The following is a 15589-nucleotide window of genomic DNA, read 5'->3' on the forward strand; positions in this document are numbered from 1 at the left end:
CAACTGTCAGGGACTAACATGGATGTTGTGATGCATACAGCATCTAAGTTCAAGTGAATGATGAGAAGTTCAGATTGTCTTCTAAATCGGACTACCAGTTCCTGGCTTCCCTTCAGACAAGGGGAAAATGTGTTTGTATCACTTATTTCATTGGCCATTAATGCTATTGCTAGAGGACACCTCATTTAGATGTGCTTTGTCCTACTTCTGCCAGTTCAGCTCTCATACGCTCATAGACAAGACTATCAAATCAGCGTAGTTTCCTGTAATAGCTTTTTCCCACGTTTTAATGACTGTAACAACCAGAGGGTTCAGAAAGATAGTGTTTTTATTTCAAAAACAAATATGAAAGGAACAGAGGAACTGCTAAATCGGGTCAGAGATCCACGTAGCCCAGTATCCTGGTCTCCATGGTGGGGAATAGCTGGCAGTTTAGGAAAAATACCAAAAGACAGAGCGGGGAGCAATCCTTCCGAGCGCACCCTTCCTGCGATCAGCTGTTCAGAGGTTTCCTTTAAATTGCCTCCAGACCACCACGGTTAGCAACCACTAAGAGCTGCACAACTAAAAATGTATCATCTATCTCATTTCTCTCCAAGTCCTTTCATACCCTCGACCTCCACAGCATCCTGTGACAACGAGTTCCACACACAAAACTGTGCATTGTGCAGAGAATAACATTTTTTTTTTTTTTTTTGAAAGCTGCTGCTTGCTAACATCACCGGGACAAGCTTGCAAACGCTCACCGGGGACAGCCATTGGTCGCAGGGCGCCAGGAGGAAAGGTCAGGTCCTTCGGCTTTTGAACCAAGCTGCAAATTTGGAACCAGCCGGGCAGTTTCATCCCTGCAAGAAAAGCAGCGATGCTGAGTTGGCGTTCTGCGGCGAGGGGGAAGAACCAGACACCCACCCTTTAATTTCTAACCCGGGTTTGATTTGGAAGCAGATATGAGATGTGAGCCTACGGGAATTTTGTCAGCATTGCCCAGTTAAGCCTTCCTGAGGCAGATCTAGAAACATCCAGGACTGTCTGGACTTGCAGAGGGTGCCTTGTTTGGGTTTTAGCGGAGATTTTCCGTGCTGGGTCATTTCCTCCACTGGGCAGGTTTTGACAGCGGGTGAAGGGAGTGGAGCAGGTACTTGGCAGCGGCTACAGGACAAGGTTTTCACATTCAACCAGTGGGCGTTTGGCTGTTTAGTGGCCTATTTTACGTGCTTTAAATGTCTCTGGTTTTCAGAAGAAGCTGAGCTCTCAATCTCCTGAAAGTTATCTATGGCATTTCCTCTGACAGCCAAGAATTAGTGTTTATTTTAAAAAGTAAGCTAAATGTAAAAAACCAAACTTGCCTTTTTTTCATGAGAGAAAAGACTCAATAGGGAAAAGGCTCCAGTAAAAGACTGTGATAATCATGTGGCAGGAGAAATAGCAATTCGCTGAGAAGCACATATTTTGTGGATATAATCCTTTCCCCTAGAAGAGGCATTCCTGTATTGATTTTCTGATCATTTATCTGTTCTGTGCTCTAGTCTGACAATTACTTGTGTGAGCAAATTTCACACTGTAAACGGTTAGCTTGCTGTTTGGGGTACAGGATTCATTAGTTTTATAATCTGACAGATTGTCTAAATAGGACAACCTCCAGAATGGACCATCCACCAACTCATAAATCTATATGGAGACCTATTAAAACCCCCCTATATAAACATATATAAGAACCAACTGAACAAGTGCCCATGGTTTGTCTGCATGCATGAAGTGCTTGCACAATAACTCTTTTTCAAATTATATATATCATGTTTGTCAATTTAACAAACACATTACGCATTAAAGGAACAACATTTCTTCACATCAGATAAAACATCTGTGCATTTATGCTTCAAATATCTATGGAGCTGTAGTCACACAGGTCAATATAGGAGTATAGGGTTTCTTTACCTCTTCTTGCCTGTAATTATTTTACCTGTAATAAAATTCAACCACGCCCCAGCCTTGCGTTAGCCCGTTCAGTTGGAAATTCGCAATGCACTCATGGAAAACGCCGCTGCCAGTCAGGCCATTATACACCACGGGGCAAGCCTGCTTATCCAGCGTTGCAGAAACATCAAAGTACTTGCCACCTTTGATAAGAGTAAAAAAAGGAAGAATGTCTCCAACCTTTGATGGTATTTTATCTCAAAAATTCCCAAGATCTATTATTTTTCCATATGGTTTCTTCTTATGCTTTTCTAAAGAGCAATAGTTTTCCTGTCTGCTTTGTAAATTAAGTAAAAGCTTTGATCGAGGTGTATTTCCAGAGCAGCTGAATCCACCTCACAACATATGAAAAAAACACCCAAAAAAGTGAACATCACATCATTTGTCTGGATTAGCACAAGCAACAGTCACCACAAATAGAACCGGTAACTCTGACAGAGCTGCCTGTGGCCCGGATCCTGCAGAGGACATGCACCCCGTTTCACCCATGACTCCCCACACATATGCCTTGACTTAAGCACGGGAGTAAATCTCCCAGGGTGTAAGATGGTGCATTTAGCTTTTAAATTTGCTCCAAGGATCACACGGAATTTCACCGAATAGTCTAAATCAACTGCATGCCAACAAAGCTGAAGGCAGATACAGTCAGGCTACATTTAGCTTACCAGCAGTAAAACGGACTCCATATTCATCCTTGATAACACCATCATCAGCCATCTCGGCCAGCGAGGTGTTGGACCACTCAATGCCAGCCTTCCTCCCATCGGGGAAAAAGACATAACCCACGGTGAGGCTGAAAGGGAAAGAAATGGAGCTGAATTAAAGTTCAACTAAAGCACAAAGGGACCAGCACATTGGCCTTCAAGGGGAGCTCAATGCTGAGCATGGCCTTCATCCCTGGAAAGCAGCAGGAATAAATAATTAAAAAAAAAGGTTATATTGGGGGATATTACAAATGCTGAGCAGGGGAAGCCATGCATGCAGGAAAGATGAGGCTTCCAGGATGGATTGTGGTGGGCAGGTGGGATGGGGAGGTGGTTTGGTCCCACTTGGTCAGAGGGCCATGAACGCTGGTCTGTAAGGTTCTGGATGCAGAGAGCACCAGTCAGCAAGGCAGGGCTCCCAGCCTAATGCCCCATCACAGGCGGACACACCTTCTTAAATAGCTGGAAGTGCTCCATTTGTACCTCTAAATCATCTAGAGACTAAGACAGGCAGCTGTGTCAGCCAAACAGTAATTGAATGGGAAGGAAGTAATTGAAGGTAAAAGCTGTCCTTGTGATTACTTGCAAATGGAAAACTGAGCGAAAACAGGGAGTGGAAAGCCAGAGGGTGTGGATGGAAATGGGGCTATATAGGTTCAAAGGAAGGATGTGCATATAGGCATCCTGCAGAGCAGCTTCTGCCACCTTTAAGACGTGTGGTTTTAGGAGCATAAACTTCCTTGGTTACTTACTTAGTTGTGGTAGCTGGCATATTAATAACTGTTAAATGGGCCGCAGTCCCATCCTGTAAGAGAGTGATAAAGGAAAAGCAGTCTAATTGGTGTGGACTCATTTGCGTGGGTCATCTTGACCAAAAGACACTGGATACAGCTCAGGTTATGCAGTGTGCTATGACTTTGCACTTTTAAATCTTCTCAATACGCGTTCCATGAAAATCTGGCTGCAAATGAGAGTCCAGGAATATAAACCCGACACATTAAGGACAAATTACAGACATTAAGGACAACAGAAAGTCCACAGCAAACAGATATAAGAAGAGGAGGGAAATGATATACGCAGAGAAGTCAGCTAGTCATGTCCAAAACTGATGGGCAACCTATCAAAGTCGGCCCTGCTTTGGCCAGACATCTCTTCTAACCTATATTATTCTATGCCTGAGAGCTGCATACAGGAAAAATGTTAAATAAGAAGGAACTGGAATCTCATGTTTTTATTCATTTCTCTTCCATCCTTGAGTCTGAATGCCTTCGTGCTCCACTTGGGCTGCTCTAAGGCAAATATAAGCCTATGCTGAGATGTTACATATGTATAGAGACTCGGGATGTGAGGACTCCAAACTCCAATTAGTGATAAACTTTAACTCCTTCTTATCAAACAGTCAGATGGCTTTTAATTGGGAGAGGAAAAGCCACAGTTATTTTGAGTCCTGAATAACTATGAAGAAAAGGGAGAGGTTGCTACCTGATCACACACATTGCAGTGCAAAAGCACAGTCTTATTAAAAGGGACACAGGCATACATTAAATCACAGCAGCTCCTGGATCTGCACATACGTGGGATTTGCTAAGGTGTGTTTTTGTGCTGGCCGACAAATATCCGGGAAAATAACTTTTATTCTGGATTCAGTCTTAACTCCTGTAATGTTGCGTATAACAGAGTTCAGATTTCTTCACGCCTGTGTGGGCAAAGGAAATGCCTTTTCAGGAGCATCTGCTCGGGTTGCATGCCAGCATTCAGCATTTCCCCAGGCTGTGTGCTCCCAGCAGCCACAGCGCTGACACTCCTCCAGCACAGCCACAACAGCAAAGCACAGACTTAGCACAGGCAGAAATATTTGCTGACTGCTGTCATGAAGGCTTAGGATGCCTTCAAACACCTCGGGCTCTCAATTAGTGTGAATCAGCACTGCATCAACTCCATCGAGCGCTGAGTATTTGCGGCAGCTGAGAATCGGTCCTGTAAAGCTGCCTATCTTTTTTTTTTCTTCTTTAAAAAACCCCAAACCAAACAGTTTCAAGTTACCAAAACAACTTTCGGTTCAACCAGTGTGGCAAAATCTCAGTTTTTACACGCACAGCTCTGCTTGTGAGAGCTGCTCCCAACACCGATATGCGCACTTCTGATTGCACACCGTGGATGCTATCAATGCCTTACTTCTGGATACTTAAATATGACCGACAAGTTCAGAAACACTTCCAATTTCATGGTTAAGTAGCACATCGCCATGTTAATACCTACTTCAAAGTGTGCCAAAATCATGACATAACGATAAATCTCAGACCAGTTCCGGATACCTGCAAAAAAGAAGAAAATCACCCAATTTAAAGCTCACCATTGCTGGAAGACATGAACTAATTGTACCTGATTTGATGAATCAAATATGCGGTAATTGATAACATGGTAAGCGTATGCACGTCCCCAAAACAGTAATGGAATTTCCTCCAAAATGTCTTAACTTCATGCCCAGTCATGAAATTGGTTATTTTTTAGAGATAATCTTTAGTCCCACTGTCCTGCCAGTACCAGCTACAGTGAAGGCAGCCGAGTGAGTGAATCGTTTCTGGTGCTGTTACCGTAAGAGTGGCTCCGAATGCCTTTGAGGAAAAGCTTGGTTTTCTCATGATTTTCTATTTCAATTTCTCCAATGGACTGGCCCCACTGCTCATGTCGGAAATGTTGTTCCCTTTGTCTGGGAGAAAGAAAAGAGTGAATCGACAGGCAAAATCAACAAGGTAAAATCAAGGCGGCCCCAATGCCAATCTGATAGACTTGCATCCCAAAATGAAGGACATTTCACAGTATCTGGATCACAGCTTTTACACATTAGCCACCACTTTTACATTTCCCAGTTATTGCCACATAATGTCTATGAGACACCCGAGAATGAAAGAGCAGCAAATTCCCACCCTGATAGACTATAAAACTGCCATTTGTTTGAAAAAATGCTGTACTACCAAACTGTTGCTGCTTAGAAGTCCGCAGGTATCACCAAAGACAACACACTATCAGTATACATATTTTCTACTTGTATTTAGACAATGCACTATTGATACTCGTAGTTTCTTCCCATATTTTCAGCTCTCCGAAGCTTGTGTAGTAACTAAAACACCAACTTTAGCCCTCCTTTCACACGATTATATTTGATCCTTTGCTTAGATATACCTGCACCATTGACTTTGGAAGCAGCCTAAACTAGGTTTTTAGCAATGAAAAAAGACAGAGTAAGAAATATTCCTAACGCTCAAGGTTTTAGAGACTAAAACCCTCCACCCACACATCAGGAAGATCATGTCTGTGTGCAGGACCCACCTTCTAAAATCACCTATAATAACACACAACAGATCCTGAAGAGATCTGTAGAAAAATTACTATTAATCCTAGAAGAAATTAATCTCGCCTCTCACTTTCTGACCCTTTGGAAGAACTCGATGGTCCACGGTTCCTGGGCAAAAGCACGTGCAAATGTGCTGGGGTGACTGTCGACGCTGAAGTTAAAGACATCTGTGAAGTTCTCCCAGCTAGCAAAAGAGGGGGGAAAAAAAAAGACATTATTAGCTTTCAGGTCATACTAGGCCAAGTTGTGCACTTGCTACTCTGCCAATGGCAATCCTTGTATTTATCATTACTGGAAAATTCCCATTTTTGTCTTTTTAAATATGTTAACTACTTTTCAAGAAAGCAAACAAAAGGAAACTGAGAAGAGCAACAACGGCCTGCAAGGGTCAACAGATTACCTAGGAAGGGATGCTGGCAGGGCAGAGCGTGCGGCTTTCTCCCCTGCAGTCTATTCAGAGGCACAAATGCAGCGTTACTCCAGAAAAGCTGCGCTACTTCGACAGCAAATCATTTTGTATCAGACAAGTAGAGTCCATAAACAGAAAGCAGAAGCAAGGGTTTCATGTGTTACCTTGTGCACATGAGCCTTTGAAAACAGAAACCACCAATTCACTATACATCCCAAAGCAAAAGTGAAACACTTACTGGAAAGAGAATTTAACTGGTACAAGTTCACCGTCCTCTTCACTCCATTGCTGTCGGTAAGGTCCTTTTCTGTAAGGCAAAGCACTATGATTTTGTATCACTCCTAAACAAACAGCAAAATGTTTCTTACATGTTTGGAAACGGATGCAATAGGAGACACTGCAGAAGAATGACGCTATTGTGTGCTAAGGTAGAATAGTAATGCTGTATTACAAACCTACACTGGACGCAGATATTACCAGCTGTATTTTCATTCCATAAAAATCAATGCGTGCTATTGTTAGCAAATAGCTTTTGGTTCAAGTCGGCTAAATATATTTCCAGGTGGTGTTCAAAAAGCTTTGGTCTCAAATGTAGATAAACGAATCTACAGAGTGCTGCAATACCTGAGTAATCCGTCGAAGCTTACTTTCCAGCGTGTTTGGGGCTCTAAGTATTCAATAGTGAGTCCTCCTCCACTCCACATCTCTTCAGATTCATCACTCACCATCATGTTTGGATGCTGCGGGTGCTAAAAAGACATTTCGGGAAAACATTTGCTTAATTCAATTGTGAGGATGCGACGTGGGTGAAGTCCTGCTCTGATGGTCCTCTGCAGCAGGAACAGGTGATTGAAATGGCTTTTCAGTTCTACCTGCTTCTGGTAATCAGATTATTAGAGAGGGAAAATTGCATCTAAACCACTTGAGCTAACACGTTGTTGTTTCAGGTAATACAACTGAATCACTTGTGTGAAGGGAGGTGACTGCAAGAGCTCAGCTCCTTACGCCACTGACTCTGCCAAGCTCATAGCCAAGCTGATGCAGGGCTTCGAGAGTGATTTGGTTTGGGGCTGAATTTGCTGAAACTCTTATTTGGGAATTTCTGATGCATTCAAGCTCCCAAAGTCTTCAGCTGCTCTTTGAAATATATGTCTTGTTTTCTAAAGCTGCCACCTTTCCAACAGAGAGCTTATGCCTGTTGCTGTAGGGGAGGATCTAAGAAGGTCCTGAACTCGGCTGGCAGTTCTAAGTAACAAAGCCACAAAGTAGTATCCTTATACCAAATATTACTAGAAAACCAAGTAATGCACATCAATCTTTTTCTTTTTTTTTTTTTTGTTTTCTGCAAATAGGGTGTCTCCTGCTTCTTCTCATCATGGCTACTGAGCAAAACAAAGTTGTGAGCACAAAAATAGTTGAGTGCAAAGGGATTTATGCCAGATCTTCCCTCCTTCTTTACTATGTAGGCAGCTATTAACAAAAAAGAAAACCCACGGGCAAAATATATGATTAATACTGTTTTCTTCTTAGCAAGAATGAAGCACATATAACTCCCTAAAAGCTTTCCTTTCTCTTTGAAAGAGGCAATTCCCCAATGGTTTTTATAGCATTCACTCATTAGAAAAGGGGGAAAAAATCAACTGCAACCATGCAACGTAACTTATTAACCATGTGCTGCACGTTATCAGAAACACTGAATGCTCAAATTCTTCCGAGGAGACTGACCAAGACATTTTTTAGAAGATACGCTGTATTTTGTGCACATTACGGGAAAAAGGGAATGAGTGTGAGATACCTACTCAAAAAATTAGACATAACCAGTAATCTGGCCAGTTCCACCACTGTTTTTAGACACAGTACCGATGTCTTACTGTGAAGACGTTAATGTAGTGAAGATGCAGAGAACATTAATTTTTGCTTGGGATCCTAACATGGGTTCAAGATAGGAGTTACGCACCACTCTTGAATGTCATCCCACATCCACCACTTACTTCAAACTCTCCTATTCCATCCACCCTCAGGAAGAGCCACATCTCACAGATCCCGTTAGGACGTTTGGCAAGACGAGCAATCACAAAGGTCTTGTTGGTCTCTGCAAAGCCGGTGAAGTAAACTGAGTCAAGCGCCTAGGGAAAGGGAAATGGGTTTTCAGCTCCAGGTGGAGGCAGGAAGGGAGGAGGAGGTGAGTAATTCTTCTATTTTCCGTAGGTTTCTTCTCAGGAATCCAGTTTTACTTTCACTTTTTATATTTAATAGCAGGCACCCCAGCGAGCAGCCAGAAAGTTTTGCTAGCAGCAGTGAAGCCTCATTTGTAAGACAGGACAGTGCACGTGCTCAGAAAATGACTGAGAACCACAACGTTTAGTCAATCTGGTGTACAATGTTCGCATCGTTCATTGACACAAAAGCCAGACTCCTCTCTTATTTGCCCATTTTCTCACCAGGGCAGACACAGAAAGCAGAGAGGAAACAGATGAGAAGCAGTTTTAGAGAGGGAATATAATTATTACACGATAGCCACGGACAAGCTGAAATACTATCCTGAATTAAGATAATTATTTTGCAACGAGAAGTTACCTTGACTAAAATCCTAATAAAATGTGTCCTCAAAAAGAGTGTCTGTGAGGGTGAAATTGAGCCACAGTCATGCTGTTTCCCCATCTAGCTCCAAATGGTATGTAGGACAACTTATATTTAGGGGAAACATAGAACTAAAAAGGAAAAATGAACAGAAAGAAAGTAAATCATAGGAAACTCAGTACTTTACTACCATGATTAGCAGTTGGGCTGGCACAGGGCTAGTTAACAACTCAAGTCTCAAGAACTATCAGGCACAGAAGTCCAGAAGTTCAAATTCAGATGCACATTTTGTGCAGAACTCACTCAAAGTGAAGTTTTAAAAGCTGGAACACGGAAATTAAGATTTATGTATGCATTTTTGGGCATGGATGAAGATCTGCTTCTGAAAATTTCTCCATCAAAAAATGCAAAAAAATACTAAAATCAGATTATTATTGCCTTTATGCATACAGATAAGGGGGGAGTGCGAGGGCACAGAGTCTGGAAACACACGCAGAGGAAGCCTACTGGATGCAATGCAAAAATTCAGAGATATGATTTCTGGAGTATTTTCCAGATCCATTTTTAGACCTCCCTTGTAAGTGTTGCTTCAGTGCTGCTGCTTGGAGGAGCAGAGAGGAAATCGCAGACCCCTTGGCTACATCTCAAACCACCCTGGATGTCAGTTTGATCTGGAAGATGGGGGTGACTCCTGCCCTATCAAATTTGGTCGAGATTGGCAAAACACTTCAAAACGCTCCAAGCAGCAGCTTAATTAGTAGAAAGGAAAAGCTAGAGAAAAGAGCTTCTTTTTTTAAAGGCTAAGCAGAAGCCTCAATGCATTTGTTAAATAATATGACTTCAGGATTCCCAGAAGGCTCCAGGAAATGTTAGCAAGAAGTTGATTTTTCACAGAAAATTACTTAGGATCCAAACTCTCCGCTGGCATCTGCAAGCTGAACCTTGAAGAGGGAAGGAAACCCTGTCTCATCAGCCTTTATGCTTCCCCCTCTCACCGAAAAATTCAGCAAATCTCCCTGTTAGGCACACTGAGTATTTTGACAGGATGGTACATGAACACAGGCAAGGTACAGGTTGTAGACAGAGGGTTTATGATTTATTAGGCAGACAAGTAACCCTGGAAAACTCGATTTAATTCACCAAGTGTGCGAAAATAAAAGGCTTCTGTGTCCCATAGTGTGTCTGCTTTTTCACACCCATTATCAGCTGGTCTGATTTGAGGCAATCCTTTCCCTGCAGGGCGACATGCCCCCCCTGCCCCCCCTGTGATGTTTTGATGGGGGCGGGGGGGGGAAGGATGTGGGTCCTGAAGCTTCAGGGGCCAGGCGGTGGGGAGTCTCTTGCACCAAGATACAAGGGATGGGTGTTCCTGAGGGATCCAGGGCTCAGGGGGTAAGGTGCTGGGGTGCAGGGGATGCAGAGGGGTGCAAATCCCTGAGGGATGCGGGTGCTGCAGACGGAGGGGGGGGTGGGTCCATGGGGGTATGGGTCCAAGGGGAACGGGTGTCATGGGGAATGTGGGTCCCAGGGGATGGGGCTTCCAGGGGTTGGGGCGTGGGGACGCTGAGGATAGGGGGACGGGGGGACAGGGGTGCCAGGTGTGCAGGGGGATGGGGGTGCCAGGGATACGGCGAGACGGGGGTGTCACGGAAGGGGATCCCGGGGAAGGGGCTGCTAGGGAAGAGGGTCCCGGGATTAGGGGTGCCAGGGGGGCGGTGGGACACTCACGTGGGGGTCGGGGCGGAGCGGGCGCGGTCGCCGTGACTCCGCGGAACCTCCGCCGGCCGCCCGCGGTCTCCAGGCGCCGTGGAAGAGCAGGAGGCAGCCGAGGGCCCAGCGCTTCAGCGGGGCCCAGGCACCGGGGCCGGCCGCCCGCCGCGCCCCGAGCAGCGCCAGCAGCGCCGCCGCCAGCAGCGCCAGCAGCCCCAGCAGCATCGCGGCGGTGGAGCGGGGCGCGGGGCGCTGCGCGGCGGCGGAGCGGGGCGCGGGGCGCGGTGCTGGGCGCTGGCTCCCGCCGCCGCCGCCAAACCCCGCCTTGGGGCCGCTCACCGCCGTGTGGTGCCGGGGCCGGTCGCGGTCATTTCCGTGAGGGGCTTGCCCCGGCTCTTGGCGCTGAGGTCACTCTGGGAAGTTGCATTTGATCCTTTTACTTTTTTTATTATTTTTTTTTTTTATCCCCCCCCCCCCCCCCCCCCCCCCCCGAGAAAGGCGACCTCAGCGCGCGTTTCGCCCAGTTGTATGGAAGGGCTCACGGGGAAGTTCAGCAGCTCCCACGGCCAAGTTTCCGGGAAATTCAGCAGGTTAAGTACTGTGGTGCAGGAGAGGCGGGTTTTGGGGTCTCCTCCCTGGGGCTATCGGGGGGCTTTTCCCCGAGGTCGAAGGCTGTGGCTGTTTCTGTCTCTTTGATTCGGATCGCAGTTCCTGGTTTAGGATTCTGACTCTTTTTTATTGGGCTCAGCTTGTTCCTGCTGCCAGCTACAGCCAACAGGTAGGGAAAAGGCTGGGTGGCCCGTTTCACCCAAGCCACCAAAAAAAAAACCAACCAAAAAACAACCCACCAAAAAAAAAAAAAGTCGCAGCAGGCACCCATCCCTTCAACGTCTCTTGTCGGTACCATTTCTAGAAGCTGTATTTTTGATGGCTTTTGGCTGGCTGCACCATAGATCTTTTTATTCCCTTTGCAATTAGCAAGCATTTCATCTTGTTTCCCTGCACTAAATTAAACCCGGTCTCTCAGGAGCGGTTGAAGTGCAGCTGATCTCCCTTTGGAGAAAGATGGGGTGCTCAGAACCCGTGCTTTCTTTTGCTTTCTGAGTGTTTTGGCTCCCTGTTAGCTCTACAGACTTCTCAGACTTCCTGTTACTTGAAAAAGCATTTATTGTACATTTTTATGCCTTTTCTCAATTGTGTCTCAATTTGGTTATAAAACCACCTCTGCTGTGGTTTGTGTTTAACGGATCAGTGCTTATGGCTCTTTCGATTTTCTTCTTTGAATGCAACTTGGTTTTAATAACCTCCTTGGCTCTGCTGCTTTTTTTTTGCCCATTATCTAGTCTTTTCTGATACTGATGTGCACTCACTCTGCCTCTCTGATCATGTTTCTATCTATCCTTCAAAAGCCTTTAGTGCCTTAGATGTTCCTTTTACCCTCTTCTTAAAAAGCTTCCTTATTTTTACACAGTTCCCCTTTTCTCAGACCGGGCACAACTGTTCTGTATTGCTTTATTGCTATCCACGGACCACATCAAATCAACAGAACGGCAGGAACTTAAAAGCAGAAGGCACCAAAGATTAAGACAATGAGGTTTAGAAATTTATTTCTGTAAATCGCCATTGCTGCAGTTAATATTCAGGGGGTACGTCTTAAAGTTAACCACATAGAGTAGGCAGAAAGCCAGAGAGATAATAAGGTTATTTTCTTACTCCAGATTGTGTCGAGGAGGGACTGAAAATGGTCTAAAAATAGGAGATGTGTCACAGTGTTATCACCCTGCACCTGCAGCACAGCAGACATGGTTCAGTGCAGAGAAAGGCGGCAAAGGGAATGGATTATGAAAACCAACTTTTATTTTCAGTTAAAATTTAAACACAGTATTGACACAAAGCAATATTTGATGGGGGAAAATCCACACAGAAGACAAACCTTTGGGACTTCACAAACATGCACATAATTAAACCCGCAGCAGCTCTAGTCTGCTTGAGCTGTAAGGGCCTATGGCAAATGACATGTTCTTGTACACTCTTCCTTTTTTTCCCAGTGTAATCCATGAGCAGCTTTACTGCCCTTTGCCAAACTGCTGGGAGTCCTTATACAAATCGTTTGAATTTCAATATTTGCATTTCTGAGGGCAGGATAAATGGGGCATGAATATTTCATACGTTCCTCTGACATGTGAAGTATTCAAAAACTCCCATAGCCTAAACAACGCATCGGTGAAGGTATTGTGGCTGTGTCTAAGGAATCTAAACCAGAGATAAGCTCCGTTCCTTCCTATGAAGGCAGGAAGCATGGAAACAATTTGCTTCATGCAGCATTACGTTTCAACATTTCTTCCGTAATTTGTTTGAGGACTTGAAGTTATCTCTGGCAAACAATTTATCTTGGCAATATTGTTTGCTGTGGAAATGGGTTCCAAACCAGCAGGACTCGCAGAAGAACCAAAGTCCTGACATGTCTGGTAATGTTTTTAGCATGGCAAAAACAGTGCTGTGCATATTAAAACAAGTCTAAGATCTGCTCTGCACACTTTGCAAAAATGTGGGGAGGAAAATATTCAACTGATTTGTTTGTTTTTAAGTTCAGGAGGAAACGACGAACCTGCGACTGATGCATGACACTAAAAATACAGAGAACAAAGCAAGCCAAATTTAAGAATATCTGGTTAGCATAAATTTGCTAACTTGCTCTTAAGCATCTGCCATATTGAACATCAAACTTCTCATGGCATAGTGAACACTTTAAACAGCTCTGCCTCTTTTAAATCCAGCTGCCTGGCAAAGGAAATTGGTATGTTAGGACTATATTCCATCAAGAACAATATTTTGGCACCCTCAGAAATCAAGGGCCTGCAAAATCAGGTTAAGTGTAGCTCTGAGGTCCAAACTGGTTCTCAAGGTCTTTGCTTTGCAGTGCTCACTGACCGTATTTGCTGTGCAAAGCTATCCAGTCTCTCCAGCAGTGTTTGAGCAGACACCAAAGCCAAGAGAAAAAAAAAAAAAAAAAAAAAGCCTCATGGCCTCTCCTCCTCAGAGAACTGCAAATGTAACTGGATTTTCAGAACTACATCTGGAAATTATGGCTAGACTCACATCTGTAGTATGAAACCCAGACGTGCTTGTACTTCAAGAAAGCTCAGATCTGGGAGAGAATTTCCTGGTTTCAGCCTATGTTTAAGCTACAGGTCATTATAGGTGATGTTTCTTTTAAAAATGACAGAAAACTGCCTCGTCTATACACCTTTTCTCCCTGTGTTTGCATCTGGAGCTACACTGTTTGCCAACGTCCTATGACTAACACAATTCCGGGTGCCTCAGGGCTGCAGAACAAGCGATGCACCATCCAGTGGACAAACGCACTACTTACTTACACCACGCTGCCAAGTTACTAAACATCAGTTCCACCGACATCGATTGCAAAACTTCCGCTGAATTAGAAGCTCTCACTGATAAAGCATGCGTGGGAACTGCCCTCCTGGGCAAGACAACATGCAGAATCCTGTCTAGTTGATACTGTTAAAACCACGCAACACAGTACGTAACTCTTTTGTAACTTCTGGGTAACTGTCATATAGCAGCCACCCTAAGAGAAAAGCACAAGGAAGACAATGCATTCCGGTTTTCTCAAGGGTTAAGCTCACTATAATAAGCACTGCACACCCATAAGTATGTACCCCCCAAAAATGCTTTTCTTCATTTTTTTATTCCTGGATAAATGGCATATTAGTTAATTTAAGAAAAAACATGGAGGGAGAAGGAAGTTTTAGACAAAGATCAGCTGTTACGATTTTGTGCCTACAGATGTTTACATACTTTCATTTGAACAGCAGAGAAATTGGCATCGACTAATTTATTTTAGTATGTGAAACCCAGCTGTTGGCAAATACAAGACTACACACACACACAAACTCCCCTGAAGTCCCTAATATTACAGCTCAGAAGCAGAAGGAAATAATAATAATAAAAAAGTAGAACACACAGATATGTGGGCAGCTGTATTTTAGTTATACTTATCAGTATACGCAACCCCACATGCACTTGCTGCCCATGTCCCACTAGATGGTGTTCATGCTGCAAGAAAAAAACAGGATGCAGCAGTGTGCCCGAGCTGTCATAAGTTGTTTGTTGTCCTTCAGCTTTTTTATGTGTTTTAAATGTATCCTCAGCTCACACACTGCAAGGTTTGCTATTTTGCATCTCATTTTTAAAGCTACTGGGTATATATTTTTCCTAAATGGAAAATTCTGAATGAGTGTTGTGCAGTCATTATTTCCATATAAAACAATTTGTCTAATTTAACTACAGCTGTTGAAGCCTAGGCTGACCAAATTTCATAAACAGCCATGGAACACGCTCTTGACTTAGGTGTCAAATCACCCTCCTGAGACTCCCTGAAGTAACTGTTACCCCCTGAAGGGGCTGTAAAGAAATATCACCACAAAAACATGTGCGGACATAAATCAAAAACCCTTCATGGAAGAACTGAAGTAACCCCCAACGGAGCTGTATTCAGTCATCGCAGGTGCAGGTAGACGTGCTGCTGCTGGACTGCAACGCTGCTGGCGGTGAAGACTGCAGAGGGATGGCAGCAGGACCGCGCCTCGGGTGTCCGCTGCCCCATGGAAGCAGTAACGCGATGGCTTCGGGCAGGCCCAGGGCTGTGCCTCACCCCAGCGACCTGGGTGCTGCCTGGGGAGCGTGGGGCAGAGGCCGCTGTCACCAGGCCCCGCTTCTTCACTCTGCGACGGCTTGTGACCGAGGCGTCGCCTCAGAAGGTGAATCCAGTTTTATCCAGAAATCATCATTCTTTTGGAAATCTGAGAGGGAAAACGTCTAGCTGCAGCGGCCGGA

General features: G+C 44.5%; 1 protein-coding gene across 1 annotated transcript; it reads right to left on the reverse strand.

Annotated features, from left to right (window-relative positions):
- Positions 1 to 310: 310 nt before the first annotated feature.
- On the reverse strand, positions 311 to 11147 carry LOC142603681 (uncharacterized). Its single transcript, XM_075765528.1, has 11 exons — positions 10751 to 11147; positions 8434 to 8568; positions 7067 to 7191; positions 6681 to 6749; positions 6104 to 6217; positions 5273 to 5388; positions 4938 to 4993; positions 3431 to 3483; positions 2640 to 2767; positions 1961 to 2117; positions 311 to 845 (listed from the first exon to the last, which is right to left on the reverse strand). Exons 1-11 carry the CDS (start codon positions 10955 to 10957, stop codon positions 743 to 745), a joined length of 1263 nt encoding a protein of 420 aa, XP_075621643.1. The 5' UTR covers positions 10958 to 11147; the 3' UTR covers positions 311 to 742.
- Positions 11148 to 15589: the final 4442 nt, after the last annotated feature.

This window comes from Balearica regulorum, chromosome 13, assembly GCF_011004875.1.
Source record: "Balearica regulorum gibbericeps isolate bBalReg1 chromosome 13, bBalReg1.pri, whole genome shotgun sequence".
In the NCBI taxonomy this organism is placed as follows: Eukaryota; Metazoa; Chordata; class Aves; order Gruiformes; family Gruidae; genus Balearica; species Balearica regulorum.

Coding starts and splice junctions, on each gene's coding strand:
- LOC142603681 (XM_075765528.1), bottom strand. CDS start 10,957: ATGCTGCTGGGGCTGCTGGCGCTGCTGGCGGCGGCGCTGCTGGCGCTG. Junction 7,192..8,433: donor ATGGAATAGGAGAGTTTGAA/GTAAGTGGTGGA, acceptor ATGTCTTTTTAG/CACCCGCAGCATCCAAACAT. Junction 2,118..2,639: donor TGGAGTCCGTTTTACTGCTG/GTAAGCTAAATG, acceptor CTCTTATCAAAG/GTGGCAAGTACTTTGATGTT.